General features: G+C 36.1%; 1 protein-coding gene across 2 annotated transcripts in view; it reads left to right on the top strand.

Moving 5' to 3' along the window:
* ccdc85ca (coiled-coil domain containing 85C, a) overlaps positions 1 to 21,546 on the top strand; it is a 44,289-nt gene extending 22,743 nt beyond the window's left edge. The window contains exons 2-6 of one of the 2 annotated variants that reach the window (XM_065251936.2): positions 1,405 to 1,484; positions 6,696 to 6,800; positions 13,486 to 13,581; positions 14,479 to 14,577; positions 18,789 to 21,546. In XM_065251936.2, the coding sequence (XP_065108008.1) occupies positions 1,405 to 1,484; positions 6,696 to 6,800; positions 13,486 to 13,581; positions 14,479 to 14,577; positions 18,789 to 18,878 (470 nt within the window). In that variant the 3' untranslated portion in view covers positions 18,879 to 21,546. The remainder of the gene's footprint in view (positions 1 to 1,404; positions 1,485 to 6,695; positions 6,801 to 13,485; positions 13,582 to 14,478; positions 14,578 to 18,788) is intronic. The other variant, XM_073812294.1, reaches the window with a different exon arrangement.
* The last annotated feature ends 1,470 nt before the right edge of the window (positions 21,547 to 23,016 follow it).

The following is a 23,016-nucleotide window of genomic DNA, read 5'->3' as shown; positions in this document are numbered from 1 at the left end:
GTTTTTTTCAAAAATGGTGTTTATTGCGGTTTGGAACCAAACTCTTCATATTTTTTATGATTAGATAAGTATGTTGTGTCCTCTTTAATTTAGGGTTTTGTGTAAGTAAGAGATATTTAGGGTTTGGCTATGTAAAATTGCATATACCAGTGGTTCCATTCACCCCCCCAAAGAAAATTTACATAAAACATTCTAAAACTTAAAATTTTAATTAAACAAAAAAATTATAAATTATACAACATAGTGCTGTTTGTTAGTAGCCTTTGTTTTTGAGGTTGAATTACACAGAATTCATGATAAATTAATGTATTTTTTAAAATGTCATAAAACTGGAGCACCCTGGCACCATCTCGCACCCCGTGGGGACAACGGCCCCCAGTTTGAGAACCACTGGGATAGACAAACACTTGTATGGCTTCAGGATAGCACACTCACCATCACCCAGAGGTTATGAAAGGTATGCTGGGAATGCAGCCTATCATCACACATACGGGGGGTTACTTTAGTAAGGTCTCCTCCATCTGATCCATTACCTTTCACTTTACAGACTTAAAATCAGTTTGTTTAGTCGTGCTGTGTGTGTAGTTTCTATGACGTCCGTTGGTTTAAGTACAAGCAGCTTTAAAAAAAATCTTTGTTGTTTAAAAGAGGTTTTCAAGAGTATTATAGATTCTTTTGTGTGGTTGTGTAGGAGAACTGTGCCAAATGCTCCTCCTTTACTAGAGAATACTTATGCTTTGACAGATGTCTTTTATTTAACTCAATGTACTTGCAATGCACTCTGGGACATGGTTTTGTGTGTCAGTGCTTAATAGAAAACATCTTGATTTAAAAATGACTCGAAATACCAGGATCAGCAAATAAATGCACAGCAAAAATCACTTGACGGCATTAAAAAGCTTGGATAAAGATATATAGTACAAGGCAATACAAATGTTATAGATCAGTGGTTCTCAAACTTTTTCCGCGTGCGGCCCCCCTTGTGTACGGTGCATTCCTTCGCGGCCCCCCTGAAGAAAATTTCTGACAAAAACTGTTCTAAAATTTAACATTTTAATTAAACAAAACATATTAAGTTATACAAAGTAGTGCTGTTGGTTAGTAGCCTTATTTTTTTTTTAGGTTTAATTTCACAGAATTCATGATAAATGAATGTATTTTGTTAAATGTCATAAAACTGGGGCCCCCTGGCACCATCTCGCGGCCCCCCTGGGGGCCCCGGACCCCAGTTTGAGAACCACTGTTATAGATTATATGTCAAGGAAAAGCAGCAACACAAAACTATGGATTTTTTTATAAACAAAAACGTTTGTTGATTGTAATGTGTAAATATACCTGATGTAGGTCTAATGCAAACTGTTTTTAACCTTATAACTAATTTCTGTATTTTTTCCTTCGACACAGATTCTTCTTCAAACTACATTCACCAACTTGAGACTAAAGTCCGGATTTTAGAGGATGACAACAAACAGCTATTATCTCAGGTGAGAGTCGAGGGTGTAACCTTGTAGTCCTCTTATATCGAATCAACAGGCACCTAGATAGCAGGTTGCTCAAACAACAAAAATCACAACTTAAATTTGGCTTAAATAAACCCAAAACATAAGTCCACTTACAGTCCTCACAGACACAAGTTTTATCAACTGGCTATCCTCCAGACAGTTGACGGATCATTTCGGCCATGTGGCGCGTGTGCACGCTCGCAGTGTGAGGCGCGTCCCTGCTATTCTCTGAGGTGTTTTATCAACTGGCTACTAGTTATCCTCCAGACAGTGACGGACCATGTCTTTCTCTCATTTGGCGGTGTGGAGCGCGTGCCCGCTTGCGGTGTGAAGCACGTCCGCGCTATTCTCCAAGATGCACTTGACGGCCTTATGTGCAGCAAATTTTTTTTTTTTTGGACGACCTTCTTAAGGCGGTAGTGTTTCCCAGCTAAGGCGGGCCGCCTGAACTGCAAAGTGCTGCAGGAAACCCTGATATTTTAGGCAGCAGGTGAACTTTCATTACTAAGTTTAACCAGCTTAAAATATTTTACAGTGTAATGTAAAAAAATATGATTTTTCTCACTAACAAATGCTTTAAAAGCGCTGCATTGATCTGCTCCACTTTAAATGTGATTTTATTAGTGTACCAGTGGATTTTTATAAAGGGCTGATTTTTAATGCACCTTACACAGCACACCATCAGCAATATTGCGAATTAAAAATGAAAGTGGACATGTGGGATTGGACTTTGGCTCCAGATGGGGGCTGAATTTTCAAACCTTTGAACTTCAAGTCACATCAGTCAATAATAGAAGTATAGACTGGAAATGTAATACACAGAGGCTTGCAAGCATAACTGGGACTGAATCTCAAAGCTTAACGTTAAAATGAGCTTCTGATTTCTCTATTATGACACTGTCATAGCTTTGAAGAAAGGCCCTGGAGCTCAGACAGTTATATGAGACAAAGACTCGTCTCTGTCACTAATAATTTTCTGGCTCAGACGGCTTTCATTTCCCATTTCTCTGCGTTCAGCTATATAGACAGTGATAAAACTTGCAAATGCTGTCATTTATAGCAGTGGTAATATCAGTTTAATTGGATACGTCCGTTTGTGATATTATAATATTATTTTGTCATATTTTCTCTCACCGATGATGGATTGAATCTCACCTTCTTTTTATTGCCTCCAAAGATGAGCATGACAGAAATCTTCTAGCAAAGATATCCCAGAATATGCACCCATATACCGTTACTTTTTGGGTATTATAATGTGACTGATGGCTGATCAAAGGCCATTCTTTCCACTGCAGGCAATGTGTAGTTTTATTTATTGCATGGATTTTTGGCGGTTGGACTACATGACAATGCGATAAAGTCATTTAGCAATAACACTGTCACTTATTTCTCACACAGGTAGTAAAATCTTGCAGTTGTGTGTTAAGCATAATGTTGCCTTTAGTCTTAAAAGGAAAGGAATGTTATTACCTGCAGGGACAGTAAACCATGCCAAAGATTTTACTTCTGGGGTCAAACCCATGTTCAGTTTTGCATGCTTAGTAAAACACAGAGGGGAGCATAAGGGAATGCTTTTCATTAAAATTGCATATGTGTCTTTTTATCAAATTGTTTTTTTCTTTCCAAAATAAAGACTTTGTTCATATTAGCTTTCACCAAGGCAAGCATAAGCTATTCCTACTATGAAATTTAATCTGGGAGACGATTAAACGACTAAAGAAATCCAATAGACTTGCAATCAACCATATCTAGAGATCGAAATATCATTGAGACTTACAGTACAGATTGTATCTTTTGATCTATGCTGGTAAACAAGCACATAGAAACCACCCAGAACAGCTCATCAAGCATCTTTCATCGCTTAACAAACTTTACAATTCTCATAGGAAGCTGCGGGTGGAAAGTCAGGTGCGGCTATAGTGATTTATTTCCATTCACAACATGAAGGACTGTTACGTAACTTACAGACACAGCACTTAAACTTGTGTAGCAATTCATATTTTCCTGAAAAAGGGTCATAACCTCACTTAGCTCAGCAATCACTGAATGAAAAAAAACAACACACAATAGCAGTGAGCTGTATTGGAGAAAATGAGAATTTTACCATAATCACAAACACATGCTGTAAATATGGAGAAAATGTATTCAACCTCATGTCTGTTATGGAATACAAATAGGGAAGATTGTGACCTTTTATGAGGTTTTGATGGTACACTTAAACATTTAACAGTTCAAGTTTTAAAAACAAATGCTGTTTGGATGACATTCTTAGGTCATTATTTATGAAGCGTATCTGATATTACCTTTGCTTTCTTTTACCTTTGCCCCCTCTCTAATCGGCAGTCAGGAAATGATCTAGCCATTTTGTGCCGTCTCTGTTTTTGCAAGGGTTTTTGTCTGCATGTCAGATATGTTGAACGCAGCATATTCTGCTGGAGCCAGATCTGTATTACAGTTGTTTTTCAGGTTTGTGCCTATAAGGTTTCAGGATCTCTCAGGTCATTTGTTTAGTGTCTGCTGAGTAACATTACCAAAGTCTGGAGAACTTTTATTTTCGCTGGTTTATGTTCTTTGGATAAAGGGGATTTGCCACAGGATCAGCCTTGTATTACATTTTTATTGGTGCTGTTTGCTAAGGGAGGCATCTTTATTAACTCAAGCTGTGTTAAAGGGATAGTTTACCCAAAAATCTATATTCCGTCATCATTTACTCACCCTCCTGTTGTAACAAACCTGTATACGTTTCTTTGTTCTGCTGAAAGATATTTGTAATAAAGCAGGAAACAGAAGCACAATTGACTTCCATAGTAGGAAAAAACTACATTAAGGGTCAATGGTGCCCAAAATGGTTTGGTTACAAAGAATTGTAACAAGATGAGGGAAAGTAAATGATGACAGAATTTTTGGGTGAACTATCTTTTTAAAGCAGACATATCATGCTTTTAAATCTGTTCGTTTTACATATAAATCATCTATTTGTGGTCTGTATAAAGCGAAACTGCAATGCTTGGGTCTGAATTCCTCATTAGTATAGCCCCACAGGCCCCCTTTCTACCCCTTTTCTGAGGTACATCTGAGAGCAACTCGTTTTGGTACTGTCTTTTTAAATGCTCATCATACCCTGCCCCCTCTCCAGGTTGCAGAGGTGACACTCGGTTAAACTCCACCCCGTTCGGCCATTTTTGTAGTTTTATAGCAGAGATACGATTATCTAGCGGCACAGAAACTTTTTATTTACTCGTTATTCACAAAATGTCAACAACGGAAGACTTGTCCATCCAGCCTTACATGTTCGCGCCAGAGTCGGAAATGGAGCGAGATGAAAATGAAGACGACGAACCTGCAGAACAACGTCTTCATACGGAGGTATCGCAATGGTGTGTTAATGCCGGCTGTCTTATTTCAGAATATTAACAATTATAAAGTTGACTATTGTTCTTAGTTAATTGTAAGTTGTTGTAATATGCTATAACTTAATCCAGGGTTGATCACCACATGCGACATCCACAGGCTGCAGCCTTCGAATTGAGAAACAGCACTGCTAAACCATGACAACCATGTACTTTACTGTTTTTAAAGTTATTTACAGCTTACCGAAGTGCTCTGCTCGTCGTCTCCAAAGATAAAGTAATTGACCCCTTAATTAGACGAAGTCTATCGGCAAATCCTACTTTATACTGGTGGAGGTTGGTGAAATAGTTATCCTTGAAGTGCTTCGCGCACTAAAAAATGACATTTCCGTGAAAAATAAAACTCAACCAGGCACAGGTTCAACAACCGAACATTTTGATTTACTCTCTCGTAACTTCTGCATCCTTGAGCTTTGACTACAATATCGCAGCGAGAAATTGAAAATGGCGGATTGCTCGTAGTGTTGGGCTGGAAGTCGATGTCCTTATTTAGCAGTTCCGCTGCAAATACTGTGACGTAATTGTTCAAAAAACGTAATAGATAATAGAAAAATCAGAACCGGTTGGAAAATATGACCAAAAAAGAATATAAAGATATCAACAAAGCACCTGAAGAGACTAATTTCAACTTTTATGTACTTCTAAACACTACAAATATACAACAAAATGCATTTAAGAGCTAAGAAAGTGGATTTAGCATGATATGTCTCCTTTAAGGGGAACTAGTACTCTGCTAGTAGTAGTAAAGATTTTTGTTATAATAAGATTGAGCACTGCTATTAATTTGAATAAAGGGACAATGCAACCATTAATGGAGTGCCGCAGGGATCATGACATATTTTTATAGGCCAACCCTAGTTAGCGGGACACTGGTTCCCTCGACAAAAAAGCCCATTAATTTTCCCCACTTTTGGATTAGCATAAAAAATAAGCTCTCCGTTTAACAAAAGATTATGACACTTACACTTTTTGTTCAACATGATCTCAAGGAAAGTTGTGTTATAGTCACGCAAAATTTGATTAATTTATTTGTGTCCATGGCAGAAATTTTTCTTTTTTTCGTGCTTTGAGCACGAATGTCTTTTTCACTCGCACAAATTTCTATAAATAGTTTATTGTGTCCGTGTCACGACTTTCTTTTTCATGTCATTTTATGTGTTGTTTTCTCATTTTTTCCTATTTTTTAATCATTGTTGCTTGGGGTTAGATTTGGGGTTGGGTTAAGGATGTACTTTTATGTATTGGTTTCTACATGTTTTTCTTCTGCTTATTCTCACCTGGAGTTGGGGTTTCGGTTAGGATGTCTAAAAATTTAACAGAAAGTGATTCTAACCCCCCCAACCGACAATGTTAAGAAAATAGAAAAAAACTATGAGGAAACAATACATAAAATTAAACGAATAAGAAAGTCGTGCAACAGACACAAAAAATAATCATAGAAATTTGTGTGAGTGTCACGGAAAAGACATCTGTGCTTAAGGCACGAAAAAAAAGAATTTTGTGCCATTTACACAGATAAATTAATCAAATTTTGCATGACTATAACACGACTTTCCATGAGATCAGTTTTGTTCAACAGTTTAATCTTCACAGTTGAACACAACTTTTATGATTTTTTAAGTCAAAATGCGTTTACTAGAAATTAAGCAAAAACAAATTTTGACTTCATAAAAGTTGTGTTCATCTATGAAGATTATCTTGTTGGTCAAAACGTGCCATAAACTTTTCATCCAATAAATTACAAGGAATTGATGTTTGACTGAATTTTTGTTTTCCTTCACAGCAGGGGAACGTTGGAGATCTGAAGACGCTTCGGAAAGGGTTTTCCCTGTATCACTCAGAGTCCCAGCTCACCTCGCTTTCTCAGTATCAGGACACGTTACCGAACGTACGTATCCCATGACTTATGTTCCTGGCCTGACCTCTTTATTTTGCTGTGAAGCCCAAAATCCAAAGCTTTTTCAGATTAAGCAAAGATTTTTCAGATTAAGCAGATTTGGGGGGATTTCAATTGAACAACAATTAGCCATTGCAGTTCCAGCTTTGCTAAACTGCTGTGTGTTCAAACCGCTGCCAAATGAGAATTGACTACTAGAGCAAACCAGAGCCAAAAAGATAAATACACCAACAGCCCCAATGACCAGGTTTAAATCTGGTTAGGGATAGTGACTCATGTTTTAGAGAATTGGTAACATTGACACATGCACATATTAGCAAATATTAATCATCAAATAAATACATACTCCAAAATCTAATAAATCCACTCTCAGTTTGTCTATTTGTCATCAGTTTGATGATCTTTCTCTCAGTTTACCTGCTCTGTCAAATCCCTAAAATAAATTAAATTAAAGTTCACCCCCCCCCCTTAAAAAATGTCTTTAATCGTTTACTCACCCTTATGTCTTACTGATCATGTATGACTTACTTTTTTATGCGGAACACAGTAGAATGTTTTTATTTTTTTTAAAGGAAGTTGGTCATAGGTGGAGTTTGGAGGGGGGCACTGGTAGTGGTAGTGCAGGACTGTAAGTGGGCGGGGCTTTATCAATGTGACCTCATTGATATTTTTTTCATCATGGTGCTCTTTAATATTTTAATGGGTAGACTAATTTACTTAAACCATATTTAAAAAACATAAAGCACTCTCACTTGCTTATCTCAAAGCAGTCAGTACTCTTGTTTGCTGGTACCCTTGTGCCCCCCAATCACAAGGGCGTAACTTTGCTTGAGATGTTGGTGATCAAACAACATTCGCCCCCATTGATTTCCACTATACAGGCACAAAACCTGAACAGAAGAATCCACGGAAGAATAAGTCGTATGCAGATTTTGAATGAGATGAGGGTGAATAAATGATGACCGAATGTTTGTGTGAACATTCCCCTTAAGTCATCTTTCAAATTTATTCAAAGTGTGCATCAGTGAGCTTCCTCTCTTTCTCTATTTACTCTTCTTCTAACATCATCATCTCCATCATCATCATCATCCACCACATCTCCTCAGGAAAGGTCATCTGCAACCTGGCAGTTGGCAGCGTTCCGCTTTAGCTAATCGGTGCTCTCATCAGCCACGACAGTGAAAACAGCACGGCTGTTCCACTTAATATGAGAAGCAGCCTCCACAGGAAAGAGAAATCAATTAGAGAGTGGCCCGGGTCTCTTCCTCAGAGGCTACAGGGCTTTTTTTAACTCTCCTCATATTGTGAGACAGAAAGGCTTGTAAGAAAGAAGGTTCGAGCTCATTAGCATGGCTTTGAACTTTCACCGTGGCGCTAAATAATGCATCAGTGAGCATCTGAAACAATAATGGGGTTCGTAGAGGCAATAGAATAGATTGGACATATCGGTTGGTGGTTGTTACCTGAGGAGATGTTATTGGAGCTCAGTTGGTAGGGCATTGCGTCAAGGGTTGTGGGTTCGAATCCTGGAAGGAGAGGTATAGGTAGTCAAAAAAGTTTTGCAATTGTTGCTTATAAAAAGAACAGCATTTTGCACTAACATCAATTTATTTTTATTGGGTGCATTGCAGAAATAGAATTAATAGCACTGCTATTTTATATACGCACAGCAGACATTTTAGTTTTGTGTGGCGGGAAGCCTGATGATCATAGGATTTTTTTTCATCTCGGGCATCTACATATTATACATATCTGATTCTAATGCATTTTAAAAAGTGATCAATGTGCGTTTATAACAGATGCTAGATTCACAAAAGAGGTTTAGAAAGGCATTAGTAAGCCTATTTAGAAAATCCCTTATTGATCCTGGAATTTTAGGGATTTTTAAGGAAACTTGGCTGCATTGATTTGTAGCAGTGCAGATTAACACTGCACAGATCTCTTTTCTCTGTTTGTTGACTGCAACGGATTGTGTGTGACATTGGTTTTATTTATCACAACAGTCAGCTCAAACCGTCTTACTGGATTAGGGCTGAGGGCCTTTTTGTATCCCTTAAAAGGACATTCCACTTTTTTTGAAAATATGCTCATTTTCCAGCTCCCCTAAAGGTAAACATTTGATTTTTACCATTTTGGAATCCATTCAGCTGATCTCCGGGTCTAGCACTTTTAGCTTAGCTTAGCACAATCCATTGAATCCGAGTAGACCATTAGCATCACACTAAAAATAACCAAAGAGTTTCAATATTTTTCCTTTTTAAAACTTGACTCTTCTGTAGTTACTTCGTGTACTAAGACCAAAATGGTTAGGAACTATACTCTAATTCTGGCATTATAATAATCAAGGACTTTGCTGCTGTAACATGGCTGCAGGAAGCGTAGTGATATTACGCACTGACGGAAATAGTCCCCTTGGTTACTTTCAATGGCAGGGGACTATTTTCGGGCAGTGCGTAATATCACTACACCTGCTGCAGCCATGTTACGGCAGCAAAGTCCTTGATTATTACGCCAGTATAGTTCCTAGCCATATCGGCCTAGAAAACCACAACTTTTAATTTTTTGCCGACCATTTTTTTACAGTGTGGGATCAAACTACTTCTAGTATAGCTTAAAAGCACTGTAAGTCTGGATAAAGCATCTGCCAAAAGCATAAATGTAAACAGCATTATATGGACCACCTGTTTCTCTCCTCTTAAGATATTGGCATCAAAACCTATATTAGCTTCATAAAATGGCACAATAGCCCACCAGAAGAAATGTTATGGGACTCTTGGCCTCCTCAAAACAGTTTCCAGGCAAATGCATAACTGGCCAGTGCGCCGGGCTGTACTTGGGTCAATCCTGGGTGAAGTCCCTACGGCTCCAGTGCTCAATAAGCCTGCTGGCAACTGCAAGTGGACATCGTAGTCCTGTTCTCCCAGGCCAAAAGCGAGCTGTAGCTTCTAACCAGGGGTCTTCTACCAACCCCAGTGTTGAAATGCCGGCTCAATTGTTGTGGATTTAACGGTAGAGCGGGACTCAAAAGGCTGTTTCTAAACAGGGGGCTCGAGAGACCCTGTGCACTGAAAGAGCTCTTTGTTGATGTGTACCCATGAAGGGGTACCAGCAGAGATGAGTTATAATGAGATGCTTTAACCCATTTTGAGCCTGGGTTGACTCATGTTTTTCCCAGCATTCAGGTCTGTTCTGAAATCTGAGATAGTGGCATGAGCAATGTTAATCTTTGTGACGAATGCCTTTGTGGTTGTGTGTGGATCACTCACACTGTCAATTTTTGTAGTACTGATAAATGTTTTGAATGTTCTGCTCTTCACATCTTATTAAAGGATTATTCCACTTTTTATACAAATTTTTTTTTTGGATAATTTACTTACCCCAATGTCATAAAAAATGTTTATGTCTGTCTTTGTTCAGTCTAAAAGAAATTAAGTTTTTTTAAGCAAAGCATTTTAAGATTTTTTCCATATACTTTAGTGGACATCAGTGGTTTGCAGTTTCAATGCAGCTTTAAAGCGCTCTAAATGATCCCAACAGAGGCATAAGGGTCTTATCTAGCAAAACGAACACCGTTTTCGGCAAAAAAGAAAAATAAATACTTTTTATCCACAACTTCTTGTCTTGCACTAATCGTGTGATGCGCCAGCATGACTATAAGTATTACGTAATCACATTGAAAGGTCACACATGATGTATGCGAAACGACCACTCCAGTGTTTACAAGTGTGGAGAAAATGGACCGTTCCAACGTTGTTGTATGTGGAATGACACGAAATAACGTCTTTCTGTCAGTTTATTGTTTAAAATGGTCAAAAAGTGTCAGTTTACATATTTAATGCGTGACCTTTCTACGTGATTACGTAATATGTAAGGTCGCGCTGGCGCGTCACACGGCAAGACGAGAACTTTGGTTTAAAAGTATATATATATATTTTTTTTTTGGCAAAAATTATGATAATTTCGCTAAGACCCTTATTCCTTGGTTTGGATCGTTTAGAACAGTGGTCTTCAACCTTTTATAGGCTGGGGACCCCTTAATGGATGGAGAGGAGGAGCAGGGACCCCCAGTACATGTTAGTTAGGACTGTATTTATTACTATTTATCATACATACTTGGTTATTATGGTTACGTTACAAAGAGACTCAAAAAGAATAATAAGCCATACTACACTGAAAAAAATTATTCATTAAATTTACTCAATTTTTTTAAGGTAAGTGGTTGCAATCTATTTATTTTTAAGCTAAATTTTAACAAAAGTTTTAAAAAATCAATTTTTTTTATTGCAACCACTTACCTTAAAAAAGTAAGTACATAGAATGAATATTTCTTTCTGTGTACCTTTTTAATATAACTGAAAACATTATGTTGGGGGAATTTATATTATTATTATTAGCCTATTGTTAGCTACTTTAATTTTTCCATACATTTTTTTGAATTCAAACAATATTTGGAGGACCCTGGGTTATACCACCGAGGACCCCCAAGGGTCCCTGAACCCCCTGTTGAAGACCCATGGTTAAGAGCCCTTTGAAGCTGCATTTGATCTGCAATTTTAACTACTAACCGTTAAGGTCCACTAGTCCCCTACATAGAGACAAATTCTGGAATGTTTTCCTCAAAAAAATTAATTTCTTCTCAACTGAACAAAAGCAGAAATAAGCATCTTGGATGACATGAGGGTAAGCAAATTATCAGGATTTTTTATGAAAGTGAAGTAATCCTTTAATTCTTAATGTCTCACCCTGAGATGCTGGGTGTTCCCATCCATTCTGAGCACTATTCCTCATTATTTAGTCCAAGTCATTTATTTTAAAAACATTTTTAAAATGAATATTTTGTTTTGTAATGGAAGAAATTAATATGTTTGCACAGTTATATTTTTGCTGTATAAACATTTAAGTGTGAATCTTTTAACGGGGACATATAATGAAAATCTGACTTTTTCCTAGCCTGACGTTGTCATACTCAATTCTAGTCAGAATTTGAGTCTGATACCGCTCCATTGAGCTATAATTATGAGGCTTGTCTCAACCAAAAAATGCCTCTGCACTCAATTGGATAGACCTACGACCAATCAGAGCAACGGAGTGTGTAACGTATGTTGAAATGTCGTCTTTTGTAGCCTGACCGAACTGCTAGTTATTTCGCTACAATGACACTAACATCATTGGGATTATACTAAGTCTGAGTTAGCGAATGTACATCAACACCTACTATGTTTACAACATTTTATTTATGACACTAACATCATTGTGATTATACTAAGTCTGAGTTAGCGAATGTACATCAACACCTAACTATGTTTACAACATTTCATTTATATCACAGCATTAAGTATTTACTAAGTCATACAGTAAGACTATCTCTTACCATTTGTACGTTAGGTGAACTTCATCCACGACGATACCCATTACGTTTGCTTGAAAAATATCGGAGCCTAGCATGTCCCTCCACTTATTCAGCAGTCACGATTCCGGGGTTCCGAAAAGAAGCTGGCAATGACCGCTAATTATATCCATCTCGTCGTGCATGCCGAGTTGCATCGCTGTGACACTCATTTCAGTTGCTTCTTTAACTTTGTCCTCCATAAGTGCGACCAACTTTTGCAGAATCCCGTAGGAAAGACGGCAAAAACATAAACAAATGCCTTGCTCGCGTTTCTCTGTTCCTCTTTTAAAATCAATGCTCTGTCGATATCTTTTAGAACAGACTCAATGTCAGAATCCACACATCTGAATTCTCCAGCGGCAGCCATTTCGTTGTAAACAGATTCAACACACGCGCTCTTTGGTGACGCGGTTGATTACGTTACTGTTAAACATCTGTCCATCATGGTATAAAGCCTCACAATTTGATTGGTTCGACCAGCTTTGGGACTCGCATAGTAGCTCCTCGACGGAAAAACCCCAGACTGATCTTCCCCTCTTCAAAATGTGGTGGGCGGGGCTAAGATCGGCTGGCACCCAGGCTAACTTTTTCCATGTTTAAGTGAAATAATTGGGTCCCCAGTGCTTCTATCAACCTAGACAATGTGAAAAAGATCAACCCAGTAACTTAGTTTTGGTAAACCATTCTCTGCAAGCAAGTGAAAAATAGGTAGTAGAAATTTTGCTCCCCCTGTGATGTCAGAAGGGGATAATACCACCCCTTTATCAGCACTATCCAACCATGGCACTGTCATTTAGTGCAGAGATCAGCTCATTTGCATTTTAAAGGACACACCCAAAACAGCACATTTTCGCTCACACCTACAAAGTGGACATTTTAACATGCTATAATAAATTATCATATTTTTTTTTAGCTAAAACTTCACATATGTACTCTGGGGACACCAAAGATTTATTTGAAATCTTAGAAAGTCTTGTGAAATGTCCCCTTTAAGATTGTGAGATATATTACAGTTAAAGGTATTGCGGAGGATTTTCTTTTTCTGGGTGGATCATCAAGACTATTGGTCCTCCTAGTTGTCAATCAGAGGTGTTGCGCAATTGCATTTTTTAAAAAAGTGGAGAAGGCGGTTCTTTTTTAAAATTCGAGAAAATCCTCCGCTACACCTTTAAGTTACATTAAACTTTGTATAAATTTATACAATTTATACAAAAACTTGACTTTTTTGACTAAAGCTGTGTATAAATGCTTCCTTATAACTTAAAGTTTGTATGTCTTTGTCTGCAGAGTTCTACACGGATGTCTGGAGGGGATCTGCCATCCCCTGTCACAGGATACCTACCAGCAGCACAGAAACCTGAAGCTGTAGTACATGCCATGAAAGTAAGATTCTGATGCATGTGTTATGTTTGCATTTACAGTAGGCAATACTTTAAATTAGGCCTTAGATTCTTAGATTCTTAAATTATTTAGAGTTGTAACTTTCTATAACTGTAACCAACCCTTTAATACTTAGTCATTAACATTACACCGAACATTTGATGGTTAAACATGCTTTAACAAGATTTCTATTTAGTTTCTGACTCACAATCATATGTGTTTAGGAATCAGCAGTGTTTATGTACGGATGATAGTAAGAGTGCCACCTAGAGGATTCTTTGTGACCTGCATATGGTTAACTTTTTAGTAAGGCTGTCAATCTATACAAAATTACTCGTGATTAATTGCATGCTTATCATGAAAATTAAGAATATACCATTATTTTGTTAAAACTTTTTAAATAATTTACTATATGCCACAAAGTAAACCATCAGACTTAACAAATTTAGTCACCTTGTACAATTTGAGGGTAAATATCACAATTAATGTGGTGCATTTTGAAAGTAAAAATAAGCCACTTTTTATGTTTATGTAAATTTTGTGCTCTATAAGTTGATTTACATTTAATACAGATTTATGAACCAGACTGTCTTTGGAAAATACAAATTTTTGGGAGAACATACTCCCAAAAAACTTAATTTACACATGGTTTATTTTAAAGCATAGACCAAAACAAGACATAGACATATAAAGAACAATAAAAACTTGATTTTCACCACAGGGGACTTTAATGCATTAATGATTAATGAACTCATCGTCTGCGTTTACGCTGACAGCCCTACTTCTTATTTGTGTGACCACCTCAATTCTTTGAAATGAGACAAAAGTGTAAATAGGGGAAGCAGGGTGAACTTCTCACTACCTGAATATCACTTAGCTTTCTGTTTGTGTGTTTTGCAGGTATTGGAGGTGCATGAAAACCTGGATAGGAAAATCTCAGAGGACTATGAGGAGGACCTTAGTGAGAAAGAGAAAGCAATTGTTAGACAGATGTGTAATGTAAGTCGAGTCGACCTTAGTAACATCTTCCATCTGCTTCTTTCCTCCCTCAACCCATACTTAAACAGAAAGAGTCCCTTGACTGACCAATATAGTAGTGTTTACCAAGGGGACTTTTTTCAGGTGCTGCGTAATATCACTACGCCTGCTGCAGCCATGGTACGGCAGCAAAGTCCTTGATTATTACGGCGGAATGAGAGTATAGTTCCTAGCCATATCGGCCTAGAAATCCCCAATTTTTAATTTTTCGTTGCTCTTAGTACACGATGTAGCTACAGAAGAGTCAGGTTTTAAATAGGACTTTGGTTATTTTTGAGCGCAATGCTAATGATCTAATGCTAAAAGTGGTACTGCCAGACTCGGAGATCAGCTGAATAGATTCCAAAACGGCAAAAATCGAATGTTTAACTCTAGGGGAGCTTGAAAATGAGCCTATTTAAAAAAATTGGAGTGTACCTTTAAGTTGCTTAAAGTCAACCAATCACAGTAGAGCTTGCCAGGTTGAGGAAGTCCAATTTTTATACAATATGCAGGCGGTTAGCAAGATAATCTCCTTTACTGTCACACTACCAACACCTAAGTGTAATAATGGGTAAAAACCATTGTTTCATACTCCAGACAGTGCAGCTTACAAAGCAAACACGTATATAAAGTACACAAAGTACTTTACATTACCCAGATATACACCTAATACAAAATATACACAATTCAAATACAGAATTATATAATACAGTATATATAAAAATGATACCAGTATACACATGATACAAGATGTACATCAAGGCGGACACTAGCTGCCATTTCTAAAGCACCGATAAACAGTAGGGGACTGTAAGTTTATGCCCTCTCTCTCTGTGTTTGTTTGCTTGTCAATTTGTGTAATTACCATGGCTTTGATTTAGGACAGCGTTTCATTGTTTCACAACAGAGACCCACTGTCAGACCATTTTAATGAGAGGCCTTGGCGAAAGACCTCACCGTGTTTACCGCACACTTGTCTATGCAATTAAAATTACTATCAGTGAAAGAAATGGGGACCTGTGCTCTGTTCCCACACGTACTCCCTTTTTCAACAAAATGCTACTGGCTGAGAGCAACTTGAGTGCTTGAGGTAACCAACAATGTTATGACATTGTGTTGTGAGTTTTGAAAACATTTAAAGTAATTAAATTCAGCATTTAGATATAACTAGCACAATTCTTGGTACAACTGTTAAAAGTAAAGTAAGGATGCACCGATGTATCGGCCTATTCACTTTTGGCAACATTTTGTATTTCAATCATTTGAAACACGGAGAAAAAGCAAACTTTCAGTATCTATCGGTACTCTGCCAGAATAAAAGTTACAAAAAAGTCACAAAACTGTACCTTTTTTGTTGGTAGGGTTCATTTTTGTACCTTTATGGGAATACAACACATTGAAATTAACCCTTTCTGGCTACAATATTATACCCTAAGGGCCTATTGTATATCATAAGGAAAAATTTTGTACCAATTTAACTCTTTCCCCGCCATTGACGAGATATCTCGTCAATTAAGAGAAAACGCTTCCCCGCCAATGACGAGATTTTCCGTCTTTCCGCAACTTTTTAAAACCGGAAGTATTGCCCTATGGCAAGCTGCTGCATGTCCGTGTCTGTTTTAAAGATCGCTCTGAATGGGATCTCTATGAAAAGTCCGTCATAAAAATTGAATTATATCTGCTTTTTGCTCAAAATATGGTGTTTTTGCAAAAACCTACCCATATTCAAAAGCTGATTGCAAAAGAACCACTAAAGGTAGGATGAAACGGTTTTTTTTGTTTGAAAGAAGAGGGTCTGTTCTTTCATTTGGTATATTGTATGTTTATATATTTAAAGAAGAACATTTTCTGGAAGGCATTAAACTTTGGTGAAAATCATGAAAAACGCTGGCGCTGGCTGGCAACTTTTTTTAAAAACGCTGGCGGTGAAAGAGTTAATTTTAGGGGTACAAAACAGTTAACCGTACCCTTAAAGGTACACAATAGATCCTTAAAGGGACACTCAACTTTTTTTGAAAATATGCACATTTTCCAGCTTCCCTATAGTAAAACATTTGATTTTTACCGTTTTTGAATTCATTCAGCTGATCTCCTTGTCTCCACTTTTAGCATAGCTTAGCATAATCCATTGAATCTGATTAGACCATTAGCATCGCACTAAAAAATAATCAAAGCGTTTGAATATTTTTCCTATTTATAACTTGACTCTTCTGTAGTTACATTGTGTATCAAGACCAACGGAAAATTAAAAGTTACGATTTTCTAGGCAGATATGGTTAGGAACTATACTCTCATTCTGTCATAATAATCAAGTACTTTGCTGCTGTAACATGGCTGCAGGAGGCGCAATGATATTACTCAGCAGCCGAAAATAGTCCCCAGCTTTTGAAAGTTTCCAAGGGGACTATTTTCGGGCACTGCGTAATATCATTGCAGAGATCGGTTGAATGGATTCCAAAACTGTAAAAAAATTTAATGTTTAACTCTTGGGGAGCTGGAAAATCAGCCTCTTTTAAAAAAAAGTAGAATGTCCCTGTAACTCTTTCCTTGCCATTGATGAGTTATCTCCTCAAATAAGAGAAAACGCTTACCTGCCGTCGAGTTTTTGGCAAGTTTTTATGACAATCCATATTTCCGCTATTACGCACTAGATGCCGCTTTTACACAACTTATAAGACACTGAAACATTCACAAATCCAAAAATTCAACAGTAAAAACTCTGTAAATGTTTTGATGATTTGTCTCCTAACAAAAGTCCTTTATAAAAATGCAAGCATCTCAGCTTTTTGCACAAAATTTTGTATTTTTGAAGAAACCTACCCATATTTGAGAAGTTATAAAAAGAGAACAAATGAAGATAGGATGAAACTTTTTTCTGTTCTTTCATTTAATATATAGTATTTTTAGGGGTGTGCAGCGGAGTCAGTATTTGTATCTGTATTTCTATCTGAGATGCTTGCATTAGTCCCCTTGGTAACAGTCTCAAAATTATTTGTATCTGTATTTGTATTCGGATGGAACCGGAAGTGGGCGTGTCTTAAACCGGAAGTTTGTCATATTACATGAAAATGGCATTTTAAATGCATTTTTGATTTTTATTATAATTATAACTTAAATAACTGTAAATATTTATTGAAAATAATAATACAAAATTTTAATCAAAAAGACACATAACTTGTTTCCTGTTACTAATACGCATGGAGAGCAAACATCTCATTTTTAAAGCCTCATACAGTACAGCTTGTGCCTATATGCTATGCATCATTGTATTGTAGCATTAAAATAACAAACTTGAAAGCACGTTGACAAAACTGTAGGCTACATCACCTTTAAACGTTTATTGCGCCTGTCAGCACAGTTCAATGAGACCCATTCTGTCTAAATGAGTGGGAGGTTTTCAGGAAAAATAAGTAGCCTACATTAATCCCTCATCTAGCGATTTAAATACTCTAGTAATTAAACATCTAAAATGATCGTTATTTGTACGTTTTCTGAGAGTGAAATGATTAACCTAATATAGCCTACTAAGATGCGTATCATGTCTGACATCTTGGTTTGGGTTTAAAGACATGCAGGAATTTGAATATAAAATGCATGACTTGCTTTATGTTTAAAGAGTTATTAAGAGAGATAAAGTTCGGGAACTGATTTATGTTAAAAAGATATTAAGATCGACAAGACTCGCGCTGACTGACTGATCCGAAACGCAACGCAAAGACACGCAAGTGCATACTGTAGCACATCCCTAGTATGTAAAAAGAAAATTTTCTGGAAAGCATTAAACTTTTGTGAAAATCATAAAAAATGCTGGCGCTGGCTGACAATTAAAAAAAGGAAAACGCTGGCGGGGAAACAGTTAAAATCATAGCAATCAGTTTACACCTACATATTTGTAAATGATAGGGTATATTTTAATTTTAGACAGACAAATTAAACCAAAGTGGCTGAAGTCCTGCAAGTTTTATCATTTTAGGAATTTGATTCATTGTAATTGCGAGCTGGTTCTGATACACCGGTTAGTGGTTCCAGATCCGGCTCTCTTAACAGCATCCAAGAAGAACCTCTAATAAAACAAGGGCTTCTTTCTTTTTAGATCAAAGTTATTCCCTAATGCCACCCCCTTACCTCTTTCTTGGTAGATCTGTGTGATAAGTCGTTGCGTAACTGTGTGTCTTTCTATGTGTGTTTAGGTGGTGTGGCGTAAGCTCGGTGACGCGACGGGATCGAAACCCTCCATCCGCCAACATCTCTCTGGGAATCAGTTCAAAGGCCCTTTGTAGCTCCGTGTCAATGACCAGCAGAGCTTTGAACAAACAAATAAATCTGTGAATATGACAAGAGGAACAGACAGTCTCAAAACTAGGCAACTTTGCATCTACTGCCAGCTTCTCTTCTCTCTGCCCATTGCATTCAGCTGAGACATTTCAGTCATATTACCTACAATAGCAGCTGGTAGATTATACAGTAAAGTTTTCACTACAAGCACAAGCAAAATAATAGATCGATTTATCTGCATACCATACCAGTATTCAGAAAATGCAGCTTAATGTATTCATGTTTTATTCCAGAAAAAAGCACAGGGATTAATGTAAATCTCTTAAAACCACTCCAACATAATTTAACCATTTCACTCCTAAAAACTCCTAGATTTTGACCATATTATTCATGGTAATGGCAGGCAATAAAATTCCAGTTACTTCCTTGAAAAAAATATATTCAATCACCAAAGCCACTGGAAGTTGATTTGCAACCTATTAGCTCAGGTTCCCAGACTAATACTATAATGCTATACATTTAATATGTCAGTAAAAACTTAATTCTAAAAGGTTCATTGTGTAAATTTTAGAAGGATCTCTTTACAGAAATGCAATATTATATACATAACTATATTATCAGTGTTGTATAAAGACCTTACAAAATGAACTGTATTGTTTTTATTACCTTAGAATGAGCCGTTTTGATCTACATACACTGCGGGTCCCCTTACATGGAAGTCGCTGCCATGTTTCTACAGTAGCCCTAAATGGACAAACTGTTCCATAGGATGCTAAGTTTTGTCACTACGATGTCACAGACGATGACATGTTTGTTCTGTGACGGCTAACGTAGCTTCTCTATGCGTTTCGAAAGGGAGGGTTGAGCTGTGGAATTAAACATATATATTGGTATATTCATGGTTGCAATTCAGAGACTCACCACTAGATACCGCTAAAATCTACACAGTGGACCTTTAAATTTCAGTTACTATTAAATAAATTTTGTCCTTAAATGTTATAAAGCTAAACAAATTGAAGTCACAAAGTGCAAGGAATATTACTAAATGTATTGACAATCATGATTAATTGAAGCTGTTTTCAGTTTTGTTGTCAAATGAAAGCAAATATGGCCGAGCCCTCTGAACGATGCATATGAGACTATATGGCTTTGTGGATATGTATACACCCCTTCCTTTAAAGTACTATTCAATCTATATGAGGTCTACAGATAACTGTTGTCCTTTGTGTACAATTTTAACTTCTAGATACATAATAGGTGCAATACTCAAACCGAGAAGATACTGTATTGGATGTGGGAGTATTGGATGCTTTCATTTCAGTCTGATTCAAGTTTACAGTGCTGGGTATCTTCAATACAATATGTCTAAAAGCATCACGTATGATGAAACTTTAGCACGGGCGGTTTTAATGAAGTACAGTAGGTGGTGATTGGAGCATGTAAAATACCTCAGCCAATCACACTGTCCCTTACACATTTACCCAGCTTAATATTTCTGCACATAGAAAAAACATTATAAAATCGAGCCCTAGGTGTTAAAAAAACACGCTATGAGGTTTTATTATTAATAATAAGGTTTCGCTGAGTTTTATTTCTGTTCCATAGACTTAGTTCATGTGACCACCACGCAATATGTATATGAGATAGCACAGTTTTGTGTGTATTTGATCTCTATAGAAGTCTTATGAATGGACGATGTTTAGTTAAATGTGGATGCAGTAAATAATTTTAAGTTCTATTATTCAGATTGTAAATGTTGATATTGATATTTGTAAATGAGATCTGCCTCAAAAGATACTTGCTGCATTCACACAAATGATCTTTTTTTGAAAACCAGTGACCCGATAAGCCATAATTTTGTATTGTTCGTTTAAATCAAAGCTATTTTGAGCTTTGCAGAAATCCCTCAAGCGATCAAGTTATTTTTGTATTAAATCTGCGATTGTTTGAAAGTTTCATTCATTTGTATATTTATAAGAGCACTTTCACAGTGCTAAATTGAATTAACATTCGTATTGGATGGTTTTGTTCACCTTAGATTCAGCAGGTGGCTTTTGGCAGCGAGTTAACTTGTTTGTTCTACATTTAAGTGGACAAAATGAGCAGCAAACATTTTAAAAAGGAAAGAATATAATTACGCATTTATGTGTAGACCTTTTAGAATTATGTAATTGCGTATTGAGGTTTTTTAATAATTAAGATGTGTGATCAAAACAGTATAAATTGTCTCACAGTACCTAAAAAATAGGTACACCCATTTCTAAAAACTCTTTTATTTTTTATTTTGTTTTTTAAGTGTCATTTCTACACAACTACTGATTTTTTTATTTTATTTGTTCATTTTAAAGCACAAAAGAATCTGAAATGCTGTTATTTTTCTTTTTTTTAAATGCACTGCTTCTTTTGTGAATAATAATTTGATATGTTTAATTCAATTTATGTTTAAATTGTTTTTAAATTCAATGTTCAGTTTAGCTTGTCTGTATGTTAAATATAAAACTGTATTCTAGGACATACAATTCAGTGCTATGTAAATAACTTACTGTAGAATACCTGTAACTAGCATGTTTATATATTTTAATAAGCTGTATGTAGCCGAGAATGGACCTGTATTTTAGCAGATAAATAAATTGCAAATAACCCTCTTGTAGGTTCAAAAGAAAATCTGTGTGTTTTAAATTTGTCCTCTGGGTTTGTAGTGCATAGCAGAAAAAGAGGCAAGTCTGCCATCTACTGGATTTTTACTGCAATAGATGCCAATACTGCAAACATCACCATGAACAAATCTAACATTATGCAACATGCATGTTTACACTTTTTCTTTTATGAACCACGGATTTAAGGATAAAAATATGCAGCATTTTTGTCAAATCAACATATATTTTATGTTACTTTAACTTAAAAATAAAGTTAAGTGATTTCAACTTGATTTTATAAGTTATGCCAAGTTTTGACAAGCCAAACCTAAAATAGTAGGTTTAAAAGCCAATTTAATTTAACTTCATGATGGATTTTTTTACAGTGATAGCAAAAATTGCTTGGGCATGCAGTTTTCCTTAAATGTTTTTTTTTTATGTATGCAAACCTAACCCTCACATTTAATTTCTGCAAAGCCAAGTTTTATTTTTACATACAATATACATATTGTTAAAAATTTAAAGGGTTACCTCACATGCTTACAAATGAAAATAAACATTATTATTTTTTTATTTATTTAAAAGCTTATTGCAAAACTGTGCAAATAATATATTGATTTACATGATCATAAATGATACCTTAATAGTACATAATAAAGACATTTAAATTTTCTATAAACAAAAACAAGTAAACAACAATATGCAAATCATGTACACAAAACATGTCAAGAGTGAACAAACCAAAAATGGTATATTCATGAAAAATGTGCCAGGTTTCTTCAATGTGATATTTCTAAAATCATTTACAATGTGGTTTTAATGAAGTAATAGGTAAAGTTATTGTTTTTGTTTCAATTTATTTGAAAGCTTATAACAAAACTGTAGCAAATAGTGTATTGATGAAATTTATTTATTTGATCATAAAAAGTACTATTTAGTAAACAATTCAGACATTTTATTATTAACCAATAAGTATGCAACATTATACAAATAATACAAAATATGTCAAAAATTTACAAACCATAAAATATAAATATTATGTTCTCTAAACTGGTGCAGTAGTCTTTGGTTTCCGGGAGAAACTTAATTCTTAAAAGTTGTACAAGAAAACATAATAAAAGTGATTATTATCTCACTAGAAAATAAATAAATATATAAATATTATGTATAGACATTTAATATTTTACAATGGTTTTACAGTGTTTTGTAGCTGTGATTGACGTTTCCCTCCGCGAATCACGTTGCTCGAACTGTATCCTTTTATGGTCAATTTATAGTTCTAAAGTAAACTACCAATCACAAGACACGCAAGCCATGTCTGTTTGTGTAGTCAAACCAACCTTGTATATGTGACCTCACCAATCCTCTCATTTCTCCACCAATAAAATAACTGCAAAAGGTACCGCCTTGTATTAAACCAATCGTTGCTTACAATTTGACTCGATTAAAAATATGTACGATTCCAACCAATTATGTAACGACTATGATGGTCCGTATATTTCCTCAG

This window comes from Paramisgurnus dabryanus, chromosome 17 (assembly GCF_030506205.2).
Source record: "Paramisgurnus dabryanus chromosome 17, PD_genome_1.1, whole genome shotgun sequence".
Taxonomy (NCBI): Eukaryota; Metazoa; Chordata; class Actinopteri; order Cypriniformes; family Cobitidae; genus Paramisgurnus; species Paramisgurnus dabryanus.
The sequence above is the reverse complement of the archived record's forward strand: the minus strand, read 5'-3'. Positions and strand labels throughout refer to the sequence as shown.